General features: G+C 34.3%; 1 protein-coding gene across 1 annotated transcript; it reads left to right on the top strand.

The window, feature by feature from the left end:
- Positions 1 to 3,224: 3,224 nt before the first annotated feature.
- On the top strand, positions 3,225 to 4,663 carry LOC107963142 (uncharacterized). The gene is made up of 3 exons (XM_016899724.1): positions 3,225 to 3,261; positions 3,507 to 4,002; positions 4,567 to 4,663. The coding sequence occupies exons 1-3, from the start codon at positions 3,225 to 3,227 to the stop codon at positions 4,661 to 4,663; spliced, it is 630 nt and encodes a 209-aa protein (XP_016755213.1).
- Positions 4,664 to 19,964: the final 15,301 nt, after the last annotated feature.

Genomic DNA, 19,964 nt, shown 5'->3' with positions numbered 1-19,964 from the left:
TAGAGAGCTTGCCATGGAAAATGAATCTCTTGATAAAGTGGAAGATAGTGCGGCCATTCGAATACGGCTAAAAAACGCGACTAGAGAAAGGTGATAGTCTGATGGAGAGGTACATATCAGAATTGTGGGACTTCACTCGTATCGACGTGGCCCGTACAATCACCAAGAATTGAAAGGGATATGGGTCCAATGGAATGATGAAATCAAGAAGCTATTTTACTATAATTATGGTGAGTTGCCCTATCTATTCAACATCAAAGTGGACAAGTATTTGTTTTGAGCACTTGCTCAATTTTGGAATCCAGCCTACAGTTGCTTCACTTTTGGAAAAGTGGATTTGGTACCTACGGTGGAAGAGTATACCACTTTATTTCGATGCCCGAGGATCCAAGCTAACAAGATCTACTCTAGAGCCGCAAATATGCTGATTTTCCTAAAGGAACTAATGAGAATCACGGAGATGAGTGAGTAATGGGTCGTGGCCCAGATTAAGTAAAAAGTAGAAATCTAATATATCCCTTGAGAAAGTTTGCGAGACTTAATTTTGGTGCATCTGGACGCAAAGAAAAGGTCGATATCTTCGCCTTAAGTATCTACGGGTTAGTAATCTTCCCTAAAGCACTGGGGCATGTAGATGAGGCATTTCAGGCTTGTTTGACCAGCTTGATAAAATGGTCACACTCGTCCGGCAATCTTGCCCAGAACTTTCAGATCTTTGAATGCATGCTAGAGAAGAGGTGAAGGTAGGTTCATCGGGTGTGCGCAACTTCTGTTAGCATGGTTTCATAGCCAGTTTTAGAGGGTAAAGAAGGTTTCTTATCGAGTATTCTCTGAGAACTACTCTCCATTGGAAAAACTAGTGGCTCAAATACAATAGGTGGCCAATCATTTGCAAATCCTAGCAGTTCAGGTTGACATGCTAAGTTTGAAGTGAATCAGATTCGGATTGAGGTTAGGAGTTAGCTTGGCTTCTTAGGGAGATTAAGGCTTTGAGTATTAAGGCAAAGCCGTGTATATAATCCATTTTATGTAAATAAATTTGTTTTCTAGTAAAGTTGTTCTAACATAATTGAATAAAAGTCAATGCCTCTTTTTGCATTCATTACATTGCATCTGCATTACATTTAAAAAAAAGACTCTAATTAATTAAAAGATTTAAAATTCTTTGAAGATGTCAAAGACACGGCATGAATATTGGGAGATCTAAACATTAACGCCGTATCTGAAGAAGGAACTAGGGAAGAAGATTTATCAAGTATTTGTCCTTACATACCTAGGAGTGTTTTAAACAATGGGACTGTGGAAGAGATATCTATATTTTTAGAGCTAATTCGGAGTAATGTCCAAAACATTCTTATTACTCTAAGCCTAGGAGTAATAAGAATCCTTTTATGAAATAAGGCTTATGTTCAACATCTTTATTTCAATAAAATGCATCTTTGTTTCTCACTTTGAGTAAATATTTTTTCATTCTTTCATCCATAATCATACCATACAAATATTTATTCTTGGATTTTTTTGTTCTTTGGATTTTCCATTGTTCCTATAATAGGTCTCCATATATCAATGATATGAGTGACGTTGCTAACAATTCAAAACCTCCTTTTGAGCAAGATATGTGTCCAGAGGAACCCCAGGATTTTGAATATGGTCAAGAATGTAGTCTATCTCTTGATTTGTTAAGGATGGTTGAACAAGATGAAAAACAGATCCTACCCTACAAAGAATCAGTGGAAGTTGTGAGTTTAGGGGAAGATAAAGAGGTGAAAATCTGAGCTTGCATCACCGCAGAGACAAAACGTGACCTTATTGAATTACTCAAATAGTTCAAAGATGTTTTCACATGGTCATATCAAGATATGCCCGGGCTAAACACTAATATCGTGGTACACCAACTCCCCATAAAGGAAGAGTGCAAACCCATCTAACAAAATCTCCGAAGAATGAGGCCTGATGTCTTGCTGAAAAAAAAAGTGGTTAAAAAACAATTTGATGCTGGTTTCTTCCAAGTGGTTAAATACTCATAATGGGTAGCTAATATCTTCCCCATCCCTAAAAAAAATGGAAAAGTACGAATGTGCGTACACTACAGGGACTTGAACAAGGCTAGCCTGAAAGACAATTTCCCATTGCCACATATTGACACTTTGGTGGACAACACGGCGGGTTATTCACTGTTCTCCTTCATTGATGGTTTCTTGGGATACAACCAGATAAAAATACATCCTGAAGATATAGAGAAGACTACATTTGTAACCATGTAGGCAACATTCTGCTATAAAGAAATGCCATTTGGACTGAAAAACGTCAGAACAACGTACCAAAGATCCATGGTAACCTTGTTTCATGACATGATGCACAAGGAAATTGAAGTTTATGTTGATGATATGATCATAAAATTTCGAACAAAAAAACAGCATGTACAAGTCTTGAGGAAATTGTTCTTGAGATTGAGAAAATTCTAGCTGAAGCTCAATTTAACAAAATGTATTTTCGGGGCTAGGTCATGAAAATTGCAAGAATTTGTAGTCAGTGAAAAAGAAATCGAGATTGACCTGGACAAAGTCAAGGCTATACAGGAATTACCTTCGCCGCGCACTCAAGAAGAGGTTTGAGGTTTCTTAGGAAAACAAATTACATCGCCCGGTTCATTTCACAATTAACTGAGAAATGCGACCCCATATTTCGTCTTCTTAAGAAACACAATCCAGAAGTTTGGAATAAGGAGTGTCAGAAAACTTTCGACAAGGTCAAACATTACCTATCCAATGCCCCAGTACTGATGCCTCCCAGCCTAGACCAGTCGTAATACTGTACTTTGCAGTATTTGGGAATTCTAAGGGATGCGTGCTTGGTCAACATGATGAGACAGGAAGAAAAGAAAGAGCGGTATACTATCTTAGTAAGAAATTCACTGAATACGAGACAAGATATTCGCCAATCGAGAAGTTATGTTGCGCATTGATCTGGACAACCCAAAGACTGAGACAGTACATGCTATACCATACAACTTGACTCATTTCAAAACTAGACCCCCTAAAGTACATGATGAGTCAACTGCTTTGAATGAAAGAATGGCCCGGTGGAAAATTCTGATATCCGAATTCGATATACTCTATATGAATCAGAAGGCTATAAAAGGAAGCCCAAAAATAGATTTTCTGGCCAGTAGAGCTCTAGAAGATTACGAGCCTTTGAGTTTTGATTTCCCAAATGAAGATCTAATGTATGTTGCGACTGCTGAAGAAGACTCTCAAGAAGGTAATCTTTAGAAACTAAACTTCGATGGTGCCTAAAATGTTGTGGGTAACAGAATTAGAGTAGTCCTAGTGGTCCCAAATAAAGATCATTATCCATTCACTAGTAAATTGGATTTTGACTTCACGAATAATATGGCAGAATACGAAGCATGCATCATGGGCATCCGTGTAGCAATAGAGCGTAAGATTAAAGTGCTAGAGGTATATAGAGATTTTGCACTAATGATCTATCATATCAACTCAAAGGTAAATGGGAGACGAGAGACCCCAAGTTGATTAATTATCGAAGGTTGATTCTCGATATAATTGAAGAGTTTGATGACATCACTTTCTACTATCTTCCACGAGACGAAAATCAAGTGGCTGATGCTTTGGCTTCCTTGGCTTCAATGGTTAAAGTGTACAAACAAGAGGATGTGAAACCTATCCAGATGAGTATTTATGAGACTCTGGCTTATTGTTACAACATCAAAGAAGAAGAAGAAAAAGACGATCACCTTTGGTACCATGATATACTGCGATACATCAATAATCGTAAGTACCCTAACCAAGCAACTGAGAACGATAAAAGGATGCTGAGAAGACTGGCTAGCAACTATGTCTTAGATAGAGAGATCCTATATAAAAGAAGAAAGAACCAGGTGCTACTAAGATGTGTAGATGTTGTCGAGGCTAAGCAAATCTTGGAAGAAGTCCATGAGAGTGTCTGCGGAACACATGCCAATGGTTTTACAGTGGCCAGGTAAATCATGAGATTCGGGTATTATTGGTCCACCATGGAAGGAGACTGCATCAATTACGCCAAGAAATGCCATAAATTCCAAATTAATGGAGACAAAATTTATGTACCTCCTTCGCATCTGAATGTTATGACTTCTACGTGGTCTTTCTCTATCTGGGGCATGGATGTCATTGGGCCGATCTCGCCAAAAGCTTCAAATGGGTATCGATTTATCTTTGTGATCATTGACTACTTCACCAAGTTGGTAGAAGCCACTTCATATGTCAATGTTACAAAGTCAGCAGTCAGCAAATTCCTGAAGAAGGAAATCATATGTCGATATAGAATGCCAGAAAGGATCATATCTGACAATACACTAAATTTGAACAATAGCACGATATTAGAAGTCTGCAGTCAGTTCAAGATCAAACACCGCAACTCATCACCATATCGCCCAAAAATGAATAGTGCAGTAGAAGCATCTAATAAGAACATTAAAAAAATCGTGGGGAAAATGACTGAGACTTATAAAGATTGGCATGAGAAGTTACCATTTGCCCTCTATTCTTATCGAACATCTGTCAGAACTTCAACTGGGGAAATGCCTTTCTCTCTAGTTTATGAAATGGAGGCAGTTTTACCCATTGAAGTCGAGATCCCTTCTCTTAGAGTTTTGACATAATTGAAATTTGATGAAGTAGAATGGATCCAATCCTGATACGATCAACTAAACTTAATTGAAGAGAAAAGGTTGGAAGCCATCCATCATGGTTAGATATACAAAAGGTTCGTCCTAGAGAATTCCATAAGGGGACCTAGTATTAAAAAATATCCTTCCTATACAAAAGGACTTCAGAGGAAATTGGATGCCAAACTGGGAAGGACTTTATGTGGTAAAGAAGGCCTTTTTTCTGGAAGAGTGTTGATCTTGACAGAGGTGGGTGGAAAAAGCTTGCCCAATCTTGTGAATTCAGACTCGGTCAAGAAATACTTCACTTAAAAAAAAGGGGGGGGAGGCCAAGACGAAAACCCGCAAAGGGCGCCTTGAGACCAAAAGGGTTTTGAATTGAAAACTTAGGAATGAACAATTCAAATTTTGATCAAAGGTGAGGGCATGCAGTAGTCTTGCTACACCCGAATTAAACAAAAGGAGGGATGTTACATCTTGAGACATCAACAAAGCCTTCTAGGTCTTCTAAACACATAGCAAGTTCAAAGGGTCCTCGAGAAGTTTTAGGGCGGAGAAGCTCATGCTATGATATCTGGGGTACCTATTTTCACCTTATTCATTTTGTATTTTGGAAAAATGTGCTATCTTGATTAATTTATCCTTATTTTGTACTTTAGCAAAAGTTGCTATCGTGATTAATTCATTTCAAGCTTTAATTCCATCTTGTCCGTTGTGATAATCTTTTTCAAGCATTTTACATTGAAATAACAATTAATGGACTAGTAATATTCAAACAAAAGAATTTTTGCGCATTACTCTGAAGAGTTCTCTAAATAGTACAAGGACCTAAAATAGGACTATTATTTAGAACTCACCAAACCTAAAGGTTGGATTTGAGAAAGAAGAGTCTAAAATTATGACTTTTTTTCGGGTTTTCTATCAAAGATATCAATTGAACAAGAAGACAGGACATTGCGTCTATGATAAAACCTTAATGAACAATGAGTAATGACAACCCAAACATTAAGAAAGGATAATTCTCATGACATTCTGCATTATGCAAATATCATTCATGCACATCTAGTTAGGAACATTTGATTCATTCTAATCATGACATCCTAATCATTCGACATAAGCATAGGCCCATGAAATCGATTCTACAGGCCATGTCCCCTAGAGGATGGTATAGCAAAATCGGTGAATCCACAAATCTCATCTCCCTGAAGTAGTAGTGGAGCAGATTGACGTGGTAGATCTTATCTCCTTGAAGTTGCAGTGGAGTAGATCAAAGATGGAAGTTGTAGTGGAGCATAAGCCACCAGTCTTATCTCCCTGAAGTTGCAGTAGAGCAGACAGAAGATAGCAAATCTTATTTACCTGACGTTGCTGTGGAATAGATTAAAGCTACAAATTATGATAGATCTTATCTTCCTGAAGTTGCAGTGAAGCAGATTAAAGTCACCAACCTTGTCTCCTTGAAGTTGCAGCGGAGCAGACTGAAGACAGCAAATCTCATCTCCCTGAAGTAGCAGTAAAGCAGATTGAAGTTGTAAATCTTATCTCCTTAAAGTTGCAGTGGAGCTGATCAAAGATAGCGAATCTTATTTCCCTAACGTTGCAGTGGGACAGATTAAAGCTACAAATTATGGCAAATCTTATCTTCCTGAAGTTGCAGTGGAGCAGATTGAAGCCATCAGCCTTATCTCCCTAAAGATGCAGTGGAGCAAATTAAAGCCACAGGCCTTATCTCCCTGAAGTGGCAGTGGAGCAGTAGAGCAGATTAGAGCTACAAACATCATCTCCCCAAAGTTGCGATGGGTAGTGGAGCATATTAAAGACTTGAAGAAGAGAAGCGCCAACAGAAGTCGAAGCTCAGCAGATCTAGGCAAAATTGGCCCTTTTATAGTCTTTGCTCTATTCCTGTTACACGACAATAAGTAAAGAATGGCAGCTGTAAATGCCCAAATTTTCCCGAGCCCAAATCAACAAAAACCAAAAACACAAAAAAATAAATAAAAATGTCCAAGTTCAGTCCAATTACAAGAACGGCCCAAATATAAAATATGCCTGGCCCAATGCACTACCCAATTTTACAAGCCCAATCTCTAGCCCAAATTTATCAGAAAAGAAAGAAACCCTAGGGTTTCTATGCCCCTCCTGTGCCGTTGCCCATGTTCCTGTGCTACTACCTACGTGCCTTCGCAGCATACCCAACGCCCGAGGCCTGGTCTCCTTACACTAGAATAGCAAGGTTCCCCCGTTGACCCCAGCACCTGCAAAAAGAAAGAAAAACAGAGCACATGAACAAGGCAAAGAAATAATAGCAGAGATAAATGCAAACAGTAGCAAATATTTTTTTAATATTATAATCGGCAATAAAGCCGAAAAGAAATCAAGTTGTAAAAGGGGGGAGGAAAAAAAAGAAAATAGAATCAAAAGTTTCAAAAAAGGTGATTTCCTCTTTTTTTTTCTTTTCAAATTTATAGCATACATGTATATTGAAAATACAATTTTTCTTACCTTCCTGGCAATTGGAGAAGGAAACTGAGGCGTTCCTTTATTTATTTTTTTAGAGGATTTTTTCTTGAATTTTTTGCTTTGAATCGGGGTTAGGAAGACCGAATCCGCTGAAAAGGACCCCTTTTTGGAATTTCAGCCGCAGTGTACGGTGGCGGACGGCGATGGCCCATTTGACCGGAGTTCTACCAGATCCTGGAGAGTGACAGAGCATTGAGAGGTTTTTTTTTTTTGAAAAGAATGTTAAAAATAAAAAAAATTGAAAAATTAACTCAAATAATGGTACCAAAACGGTGTCGTTTTGGCTCTAATCCCCCAGACACAAAACGGCTTCGTTTAAGGTGAAATGGGTTGACCCGACCCGCTCTTGCTAGGGTCCGCGCGTTTTAGACCAGATGGTCTATTTGCGCACTAGGCCCTTCCGTATTTTTAATATTTTTAATCCGGTTTGTTTTTTATTTCTAATTTATACCTCAGAGTTCACTTTAGTTTCGATTTGATCCTACCAGAACGGTGCGTTTCAAAGGGCAGGGAATATTTTCCCATTTAGTCCCTCCGTGTTATTCGCCCCTTTCGAATTGATCCTTTATTTATTTTTTATCTTAATTTATCTCTTAAACTTGGTTTGGGTAGCAATTAAGTCATTTAATTTAATTTATTTATTTATTCATATACTTACTCATTTATTTACTTATTTCCCTTTTATTTTTGTGTTGTTTCTTTCTTCTTCTTCTTCTTCTTCTTCTTCTTCTTCTTCTTCTTATTATTATTATTATTATTATTATTATTATTATTATTTTATCTATTATCATTATTATTATCTATTCATGCATTTTGTTGCAAATTGCACCCTTAATTTCATTTACATTTTAATTTAGTCATTTACCTTTAATATTTTATAAATTATTTTCCTCAATCATTTTACGATTTATAATTTTTTTATTTAAATTTCAATTTAATTCTTTATTTATTTTCAACTTTTCATTAGTTTTTTTGTGTTATTTAATTAGTCATTTATATATATATATTTTGCGACTTCGACTTCTCATGTTTTTTATTTCAATATTATTTACTTATTATTTATGCATTTATTATCACTTTGTTTTAATATTTATATTATTCATATTTATACATTTCTTATTCATTATTTGCACATATTTCACTCATTATTTATTTATATTTTTACATGTTATTTACATCTATCATCATTACTTAGTATCTTTCACTTTTTTTTTTACTTATTTTAAATTTATTCATTCATTTTTATCTTTATTGTGATGCGATTACTAATATTAACCATAATTATATTATTATAGCATTTCTTATTTATTTATAGTATTCCTATATTAAGCTTTAGGTTTTAAAACTATCCATTTGTACATTAAGTTTGAATAAACTAAATGCAAATAGTTTAAATACTACGTTCGAGGTTATTCAAAAAAGGGAAGGTTTTCAAAGTAAGGCAATATTCTGTGTTTGGAGACTCGAGAAATTCATACCCTAACTTACGGACTTTTGATTTTTCTTGTTGGATCTAAATAACCAAATATCCTTTTATAATTGAAACACGTGAAATTTCAAAAAAATAAAAAGGGCCAACTTATTCTCAATGATTCGAAGTGTCATGTCCTAACTTACGGGACGTGACATTTTTCTATCTCGAGACGAGAGGGTCTTTAACAATCAGTTTTTATGTATTCAAGCAAAATTTTTAAGTAAAGTTAATGAAAAGAAGGATCGTATTTCAAATTCTTTTCGAGTTTTCAACTTTCGACATTAAGACATCAATTAATCAATTAGGTACCAATTTTGGGCGTTACGAGGGTGCTAATCCTTCCTCGAACGTAATCGACTCCTGAACCCATTTTCTCGAATTTCGTAGACCAAAATCGTCGTTTTAGTAAATCAAAGTTGTTTATTAAGATGATCAAATTGCGAGGTGATCCGATCACACCTCACAAAAAAGATTGGTGGCGACTTCCATTTTCGTTTTCATTTTTAAAGTATATAAGTCGACCCTTTTCAAAAAAATGGTTTCGACAATACCTATAGCTACTAGAACCCAACTTTTACATTTTATGCAATTTAGTTCTTTCCCTAATTGAACACACAATTGGTAAAATTTTCGTAACAAAATTTTCATGTGACCTTCTTATCATGATGAAAACCATAAGATAAAATAAAATAATTTTTTAATTTTAGCTCGGATTTGTGGTCCGATCTCACCGAAAATAGGCTGTTACATTGGCAATAAAAAGCTTGAAGATGATTCCCACAACCTGAATGATTGTTAAACAAGCTTATAAAAGAAACTCAAAGAGAATTATTATTAACTCAAAAAAAACATAAATCAATTGTGTGTGTATAATGGTGAACGTCCATGCTACTTATAGGCCCCCAAAATAAGTTTTCCTAACTAATAGAATACCTAACATGACAACTCATCAAAAAAATAATAATAATTCTAAGTGTGAACTTTTAATGGAATTTAGCCAAAGGAATTAAATAGACTTTTAATGGGCTCTTTGGACTGAATTCTTACATGATGATTCACCTATTAAATAAAATTGGACCTATAGTTTAAATATTTTACAATTTGAGTCACTTTGATAATTCAGCCTGATATTCAATTAAATTACTTTCCAAACTTCAAGGTGGGCTTGTAACATCTTAATGGACCATTTTTTTCAAGAATTTGGTCTTGTGATCCGTTTGCTTTCGAAATTGGCTCATTTAAACTCGTACATGAAATCAAATGCGCCTTGGCTGCAAGATTCGATTTCTTTGACCAAGATTTCCAAAATTTGAAATATTGATTCTCTTGATTCTTGAAATTGTCCGAAACGGAAAAATTGGACCAAGATTCGGTTTCTTGATTTTCTTTTTTGGTCGTGTGCACATCTAGGGCCTTGGTAACAAAGTCTTGGATGGTCTCGTTCAATCTTACTTGGATTTGGTTGACCTTTGACCTCATTATTGGGCCTTAAGGAAATATGAGTCATCACATTCATGAGCTTGATTTTTTGCCTTGAGACACTTTAACATGAAACTATTTTGGTCGGCAACAAGAGGCAAATTGTATGAGGCAATCGACGGTAAAAATGTGTCAAAGGAATTGGTGTGATCAGGCTGTTATAATCAACGAAGCGGGTAGTGAGAAGGTGCAATGATGGTGAAACAAAGAAAATTGTAGTAGCTTTGATGGACATAACAGTAAAATTTTAGGTTGACTACTGATTGAAGGCATGGATGCTTTGTGCAACAATTGGCAAAGAAGGCAGCGGTGTTTTGGAGCGCAAATTAAAGGAATTCAATGTTGCAAATTAAAGTGGCTTATTAGACGGAAAAAATCTAAAGATTACTTTGCAGCAATAAATTTAAAATTTGAAACGTTACATAACCAATTTCAGTGTTGATCTTTAATTTTTAGATTTTTAATTAGTAAAATCAGTTACAGTTGAACGTGTAATTGGAAGACATTCGATATTGAATTTGTAAGAATGAAATATGTGAATTCCTAAACATAGAATTCAATGATCTTGACCAATCCTATGATAAATTAGATCTCACTTTTCTTGATAAGAATGTATAATAACAATGCAATTTGGGTCAAGATTCTAATACAATAGAGATGAAAATGAAAGGTCCATTAAAACGGGGTCATCTCCAAGAGGTCAAACAGAGCTTGACAAAACAATAGAAAAAGGAATGAAAGTTGGGGACAAAGCTTTTTCAAAATCAACACACAAAAATTGAAAGAATCTGTAATAATGGTGTAACAAAACAGGTTCCTTGGAAGGCTATTATAAGCCATTTGGTTTGATTCGTTAATGGGGTACAAGATTAGATTCAAAGAAGCGAAAAGAAATGACCCTTTTTCAACTATATAAAAAAAATATTAATAAAGAAAACACTAAACTAAACTTGAAGTAGAAGATAGCTATTGTTTGAGTTTTCCTTTGATTTGCCAAAACAAGAAAAAAGGAAAGTATTTTACTACAGTGTTGATCATAGGCTATTGGGGCTCCTATTTTTTTGTATTGATCATAGGCTATTGGAGCTCCTTTTTTTTTTTTTTTGTAGTAACATCAGCAATGATGCCTAGATCAATGCTTTTCCTTTTTAGTATTCCATTTTGTGTTTCTTTTTTTCTTTTTCTTTTTTGTTTGTATTTCTCAGTAAGCCTAGGTTGGCAAAATCAATTCAACCTGTCAAGTTTCGATCCTAATTTTATTTAATCGAGTTGTTTTTTTATTAAAATTTTCAGATTTTAGATTAATTTTGTCTTGTGATGTGGTGAGGCATGTTTCTTCCAAGCCGCCTCTAATTGACGCTTTGGTGAGATTAAAATAAATGAAAGCAAGGGGCGAAGGAAGGGAAGGGCTGGCGGGACCTTAATCCGGGAAATTCCACTTTTAGGCCACAAAAAGCTTAAAATATCATAAGTTAATATATGGTAAAATTATAGATTGGCCCTCTTAAAATTACTAGAATTTCATTTTAATCCTTTTGAAAATTATAAAAATATAACTTAATAAAATGATGAAATTACATTTTAACTCTTATAAAAATATATAACTTAATTTCGACTCCTTAAATTTTTTTTTTAAAATTTCATTGCTCTTTAAGCGCAAAATAAACCTACGTGACAACAAACATAATATTATTATAATAGTATAGATATAAGAATATAGATGATAGCTATAAATGCCTCTCATTTGCTTTATAGTTATTTAATATATTTTAATGGATATTATAACACTTTATAACATGTACATATGTAAAATTAAAGCATTGCATAAAAGAAAAATAGATTCTTGAATTCCATGACCTGGCCGAAAAGCAAAAGGCAAATATAAAATTAAAAAATAATAATAAGAAGAAGAAGAAGAATTGAATTCCATGGAGTAGTAATCCAGATGCTTGAAGTTATGGTATAAAACCCATCAACCGATCAATCAAAAGGTGACCAAAAGTAAATAAAATGAAAAAGCAAGCGTCAAGACGATATATGCCAATCTAGCTATAGTTGTAAATTTCTGATGATTAGTCACTCGCCATACCCCATTCTTCAGAATTAAGCTTCTTTGAGAGTTTTTGGTACTTGATTCATCCCTCTTTTCTGTTGTTCTCATTCTTTCACATTGCTGAACAACCTTTGAATAATAATAAGCACCAAATTGAAGATATAATGGCTTCAAATGGCATTCCGTCTCCTGTGATTATCATGCTTATGTGAAGTACTAAATTCAGGGCATAGAAGATCAAGTCTTTTATATTGATTTAATTCACAACCTAAATTAATTTAATTTGAAGAAATAATAACTAGTGATATCAGTTATATTTGTTGCAAGTATTATTATTATTTTTTACATGTTTATTACATAAATTAATAATACATTAATTACATTTGATAATTTTTAGTCATTCGTATAAGTTGTTTGTAGTAAAAAGAAGAATTTTTTTGTTAATTTTAAAGATGCCTTAATTTTTACAAGAATTTTTATTCATTATTTTTTAATTTCAAGTTTAAATTTATACTAAGTGTATTTTAAAACATATGTTATGAATTAAGTGATATTAAAAAAAAAAAAGTTAAATTCAAAGGTTGCCGAGTTTTAAAACTTCTGATTTAATTTTTTTTAAATTTCCTTTATTTGGTCTGTTTATTTTTTAATATTATTAATTAATCTAAATTGTTAATATTATTAATTATTTTCAGTAAAGTGTTAGTACCAACGATTTGAGCGGGAAGGGGGTGTCGGATTTGCAGCAGTTTTACATGATTGCATTGCCTTTTTAAGTCCTTATTTAATGGAAGCGCGCTTGCAATCTGCGAGGTTCTCTCTTAATGTGTTGTGTGAGTAATGCTTCTGAGCTTGGTATTCTAGTTTACAATTGTCTACTCATGAAGGAGCAATTTCAGCGCTTATGTTTTTGTTGGACTCGTCAGTCTACTAATAAGGCTGTTAATTGGTTGGCTTGAGTGATATTGTTACATACAAATCACATGAAATAGGATGATTTTCTCCTCTCTTATTATTATTATTTTTTTTCTTTTTCAGAGATTTCACTCTATGTTGGTCTCAGTAATGTAGACTAAGATATTGAACAATGGGAATTGATTTATGAGCTAAGTCTATTAGCATGAGTTAGGGTGAAGTTAAAAAATTTTTTAGAGGTCGAACTTAAATTATAATCTTTATAATAGTAAAAATGTAATTTTACTATTTTAATAGCCTTTATTTTATAATTTTTAAAGGATTTAATAAAATTTTTATAATTTTTAGGGGTTGAAGTACAATTTTCTATTTTAGAGGGGACCGAATCCCTTGCTAGCCCCTCCCCTGGCTTGGTTTAGTGGTTTGTTTATTTTTTTCTCTTGATTATGTTATTTTTTCATTAATGGAAAATTTTTTTTCTAAAAAAAATGATTTTTTAAAAATACTTTTAAGCATTTGATTAATATGTAAAAATTTTATTAGATTAAGTTGTTTGCCTAGAACTTTTTTAAAAAGCATAATTAAACATTAAAATAATATGCAAATTCTTCATTAGAAAATCAATATCATCGTTTTAATACAAATGACTATTATTTTACACGTTGGTAGTGGCAGTTTCTCAACAAGTGGGATTAAGAAATCATGTATTCTTCTTAATTAGTTTTAAAATTTTTAAAGCTATTTAACAATCATAATAATAACAAATAATATTAAAAAAAATAGGAGGATCAAATTATACCAAATCTAAATATAACAATTAAATCCAAAATATTAGTATTATAGAGGGGTTTAACCATTATTTAACTGTAAAAAAAATTACTGTAAAATTATTATGTAATTTATATATGAAATACCTTATATCAAAATCATCTAAAACCTTGCGTGCTAATACAATAAGGGATTATATTTGATGCATTATCAATGTATGAATCTCATGAATAATCAACCACTTTATCAATAAATAAAATTAAAATGATATTGAAAATCATATAAATAAACATTTCTAAACTTAATTATCTAAACATAATTAAAACAATGAAACTTCATTATTAAAGAGGTAGCTAATCATGGTTCAATGATGGTACATGAGATCTATATAGTGACATTAAATTAAGGTAAAGAAGATATTAAATATAGGTGAGTGCCTAATAATATTTTTATATCTTTGAAAATGGATGGCATGACACTATTTTGGTATCTAAAAATTAAATTTTGTAGCATGATCCTTAGACTCCCCCCTTTGTGTTCCTACTTCTTTCACTTAGAGTTTCCTATCATTTCTTACTTTGATTATGAAATGGGCTTCTATTTCTTCGTATCACGCTTTGTCTTAAGTGTCGTCGGGTTTGAGGTTTGAATGTTCTTTTTCTCTGTGGCTTTCCTTGAAAGGTGTTGTTCTACACTTTCTCGAGATTGTTGGAGAAAACAGAGGATAGCAGATTGAGGAGGCAATTTCTTTTTATGTTGCCTTACATCCATAACTTTCTTCAACACACTTATATAGCTTACAATAAACTTAAATTCACTTAACCCAACTATTTAAATTCTCTAGAAATATCATAAATGGACTAACTCAATTCACTTAACAAAACTATTTAAATTTTTTAGATTCATGAATAGAAATTGCAAATTAACTTTTAACACGCCCTCCTTAATTTGTTATTTTCATTGAGTTTTTAAACTTCTTGAGCTTCTTCAATGACATGAGCTTCGTAACAACATCCATAAGTTTCTCGTTGGTCCCGACGAACTTCAATCAAATTTCTCCATTGCTTAAGAAATCTCGAATGAAATGATGATGAAGCTCAATGTGCTTACTTCAGGCATGAAAAATTGAATTATTTTTCATCGCAATCGCTGACATATTATCACAAAATATGGTAGTCGAAATTTCTTCTTTCTGCTACAAGTCAACCAAAATTCGCCTAAACCAAACTGCTTCACAAGCTGCACTTGTTGTTGTATCATATTAAGCTTTTGCAGATGATAAAGCCACTGTGTTTTGCTTTCTTGAGCTTTAGGAAATCAGCTTCGATCCCAAGCAAAAAGGATATCCCAAAGTGCTCCTCTTATCTCCGACAGAACCTTCCCAATCGTTATCCATAAAATTGACCAAATTGTTGCTCGATTCTTTTGTATATCTCAGCCCCTGCTTTTTCGTTCCTTGCACGTACCTGATTACTCTCTTTGTAGCAGCATAATGAAACTTGTTCGGCTTACTCATCAACCACGGGAGAAAACTTACGTGCTTAATAATAACGAGCATTGTATTAGTGAGATAAATCAGAGATCCCACTAAGCTTCTATAAAGCTTCTCATCAGTCATCTCTCTACCAGCTTCTTGCTATAACTTCTCATTAAGTGCCATTGGCGTGGGCACCAGTTTACAAGTCGACATCTAAAACTTCTTCAATAGGTCCTCCACATACTTACAAAATAAAAATTTCAATACTTGATTGCTTGATTTCAAAACCAAGAAAATACTTCATAAGGCCAAGATTAGACATCTTGAAATCTTCCATAATGTCCCTTTTAAAATCTTCAGCCATCTTCATATCGGTTCATGAATATATCATATCATCAATGTAAAGACACACTATGAGAAAGTTCCTATTTCCTCCAACCTTTACATAGAGGGATGGCTCGTTCGGGCTCCATAGAAGACCAAACTGCTAAAAGTACGATTCAATCTTGCTATTCTATGATCGATGAGCTTATTTTAACCTGTAAAAAGCTTTTTGAAGTCAATAAACTTTTTCTTCATTCCCTTTTACAACATATCCTTCGGGTTAGCATACATATACTTCTTTTAACTCTCCATTCAAGAAGGCTAACTTGATGTCGAGTTGGTACACCTTCATCTCTGACTAAGATGGCAAAGTGAAAAATGGTTATTATAGTCTCCATTTGAGTAACCAGAGTGAATGTCTTGTTGAAGTCAACCCTTGGATACTGCGAATAGCCTTTTGCGACCACTTTAGCCTTGTATTTCTGAATGCTTCCATCCTCATTATACTTCATCTTGAATATCCATTTCAATCTGATAGCATCCTTTCCTCTTAGAAAATCAACCAATTCTCGAGTCTAATTTTTCTCGATGCTCCTAATCTCTTCATTCATGGCCTTTTTCCACACTTCTTGCTCTGTAGCTTCCTAGTAATTTTGTGGTTCTTCAGTAAACAAAACAAAATTGCTTGTAGCATATATGTTACTTAAGGAGCGATACCTCCAAGGAGAATCTAATTCTGATTCGTCACTTGACGTATCAACTTTGGAACTTTCACCTTCTATCTTGTTTTGTGTCTTCAAAGTTGGAAGAGGGGTATTAGTTGGTGGAATTATCCCGACTCCATTGAGTACTACAACAACTTGTGATTCATTATTGTCCCAATTCCAAGCAGTCAATTCATCAAAAATTGCATCCCTTGACAGAATCAACTAACTAGTTTTTGAGTTATAAAAACAATACCTCTTGGAATAATTACTGTAGCCAATAAAAATATTTTTTCTCTTTTTTCATTAAAATTTTCCCAATGTTGTGGTAAAACATGTGCATAAGCGATGCACCCAAAAACTTTGAGCTTACTTACCACCATCTTCTAATCATACTAGGCTTCAAATGGAGTCATATTCGAAATCACCTTTGTTGGAGAGTGATTCAAAATATACACCGTCGTATTCATAACTTCGGCCCAAAATTTGTTAAAGTGACATTTTCCCTTAAGCATGCTACGAGCCATTTCTTTAATTGTTTGATTCTTTCTCTCAGCAACTACGTTTTTGTTGAGAGGTATGCCTCACGATGAGGTGTCGTTGAATCTCGTTCTCCTCCCAATACTCAACTAAAGGCTTGTATATAATCTCTCCTCCTCAATCGATTCAGAATGTCTTGCTTGAACATCCATTTTTCTTCTCAACAAGAGCTTTGAAATGCAAGAAGGTGCTGAAAGCATAGGACTTTTGTCGAGAAAATAAACTTAGATCATCCTTATAAAATCATCAACAAAAAGAATAAAGTACTACTTGTTACTGAATGAAGTTTCGAGTTGAACCGTATATATTAGCATGGACAAGCTTTAAGGGGTTTCAAGCTCTCCAAGTTGTCTTCAAAAATGGAAATCGATACATCTTCTCGTACACACAACCCTTACAAACTCTCTCTTTTGGATGAATTATAGAAATTCCAGCCACCATCTCCTTTTGCTTCACAAGCAGCAAACTCTTAAAGTTCAAGTGTCATATCTCAAATGGCATAGGTAGGATTCATTAATGTCTCCACATTTGAGAGCATAGCTTTGCAACTTCACTATATTGAATTGAAACAAATATTTTACATTTATCTTAACAACATCCACTCTCATATTATCCATAATATAACAATGATCATTATAAAAAGTAGCTTATAACAATTCTTCATCATTTACCCAACACTCAACAAGTTAGACGCAATTTTCGGAGAATAATAGACATCCTGTATATGCTTTATGTTACCTCTATCCATGGGGATAGAAACAACTCACCGCCCTTTGATCTTTATGTGTTTGTTGTCATTGAGTTCCACTTGCATGGAGAAATTCTTGTCTAGCGCAACGAAAGATTCTCGATCTTCAGTTATGTAGTGGTTACATTCGCTGTCAAGATACCATGTCTCCTTGGCACTACGCTTGGCATCCATAGATGAATAAAATAGCTTCTCGGCATCATTTTCTTTCGTAAAATTTGCCTTAGATTCTAAAGCTCCACCCTTCTTTTTAAACTAGTAGTCTCGTTTAGAATTATTGGGAACTTTGCACCGAGTGAAACAATGCCAGCAATCTCTTGATTCATGATCAAGCTTTTTAAAGATACAACATTGTGAGTCCGGCCTATGCTCACCTGAAGATGACATCCTTTTATGTCCCCAACCACGACCTTGACTTGAGCTTCCTCGTCTTTTGCTCAATGATCTTCTATTGGATGATGGACTTGTTAGAAAAATCTTGATTTGGAAATGATTTTCTTGCACAACAGAAAATTAAAATTTTGAAAACTAACCCAATTTCTGATATTTATAGTAATAAACCTTAACTGAATTCGTATCTATGTTTTTTGCTTAGCAAACGTTCGTTGTTCTAAGATTTCAACCAAACGATCTTCTCTGCTATTCTCATACCATGAATTGTTTTGAGTGTGGGCTCGAAATAATTGAACCGAAACACAGAACTAGAAAGAATTTCTCTCCTTTTGAGGTGAAAACAAAAACTTTCTCTTCTTAATAGAAAATGATAGAATTGTTATTCTGGAAAAATATATGTAATAGGTGAGAATAAATTCTCTCTATTTTTTAGGTATAATAACAATCTCTCAAAGTTGTGTTCATAGCTCTACCGGTGCCATCTATTTATAAAAAGAGGAGGTATAACCCTTGTTGAGTTGTAGTGTTTTGTTTCAAATAGAAAAACAACATCCTACTTACAATAGGACTAGGGTGGACAGCACACCCTAGTATTCCTACTAGGGTTATCGCCCTTTTCATGTTTATGAGGGGTTTTTAGGCTTTTCTCACATCGGGTCCAATTATAAGTACTTCTTAAGCCTTTATGACCTAATACTCTGTAATATGATTGTTGTAGGCCAATTTGACCCAACTTAAAACCCATTTACAATAACCCTATTTACCAGCCCAAATTAAACTAAACAAAACCCGAAGCCTAATTTAACCCACAAAACCCAAAATACATAACAACCTACCCAATACCCGTGACCCATTTACATTACAAAAAACCTAAAAATTTACCCAAACCTGAATGGCCCACTAAAGCCTAAACCAATCTAATACCCAAACCCAACATGCATCAGCCCAAACCCAAAACAAAAACAGAAACCCTAAACCTAACAGGCGCCGAACCTACCCCCCCACTTGCCCCTGACTGTCGGCCAACTGCCCTCTCCACCGACCCCTCTCCAGCATCGGCCATACCCTGCAAAAACATAATAAACAAGCAAAGCAAAAGAAGAGATAGAAGAAATAATAATAATGCATGTAAGAAATAGGCTATAAAGGGCCGAAATGTAAAACAGTTGAGGGGTTGTTGAATTTTTTTATCAATACAAAGAATATTTCAATGCATACAAGCAGATTCGAGAAAATATAAAGGAAAATACGAGCATAACATCGACCGAAGTGACCAAAATACCGACACTAAAAGCCTAAGGTGATTTAGTCTTCTGATTTTTTTTATCTATCTTCGAATCTATATTTCTATATATATTTTATATATAAAAACAACAAAGAAAAAAAAAGAGAAAAATTTTACCTTTTACGAAAATCCGACCACTGTGTACGGTGGCTGACGACGGCAGCGCACGGCAGTTCTATGACCGGCCCATGGCCGGATTCCCTCCCCCTCTCCCTCTTCTCTCTCTTTTTTTTCTTTTCACCTTTCAAATGAAGTTTTTTAAAAAATTTTTGTCTTATATAGGGACCAAAACGGTGCATTTTGGTCCCCACCATTTAACCTAAAACGACATCGTTTTGGCCCCAGGTCGGGTCGACCCGACCCGCTCCAGTTAGATCCGCGTGTTTTTTAAAACGGAAGGGCTATTTGCGCATTTAGCCCTTTTGCTTTTTCATGCGTTTACAATCAGATTTTTTATTTTCAATTTGGCCCCATAATTTTTAGCGCATTTCAATTTAACCCCTGTTGATGCATTGCATTTTAGGATGTGGAAATATTGCGATTTCAGGACTCCCAGGTTGAGCGCATTTTGCAATCTGGTCCTTTTCTCTTTACTTTCTTTTCAAATTACCCCAA

Source organism: Gossypium hirsutum, chromosome A06 (assembly GCF_007990345.1).
Source record: "Gossypium hirsutum isolate 1008001.06 chromosome A06, Gossypium_hirsutum_v2.1, whole genome shotgun sequence".
In the NCBI taxonomy this organism is placed as follows: domain Eukaryota; kingdom Viridiplantae; phylum Streptophyta; class Magnoliopsida; order Malvales; family Malvaceae; genus Gossypium; species Gossypium hirsutum.
This window is presented reverse-complemented; position numbering and strand designations above follow the sequence as displayed.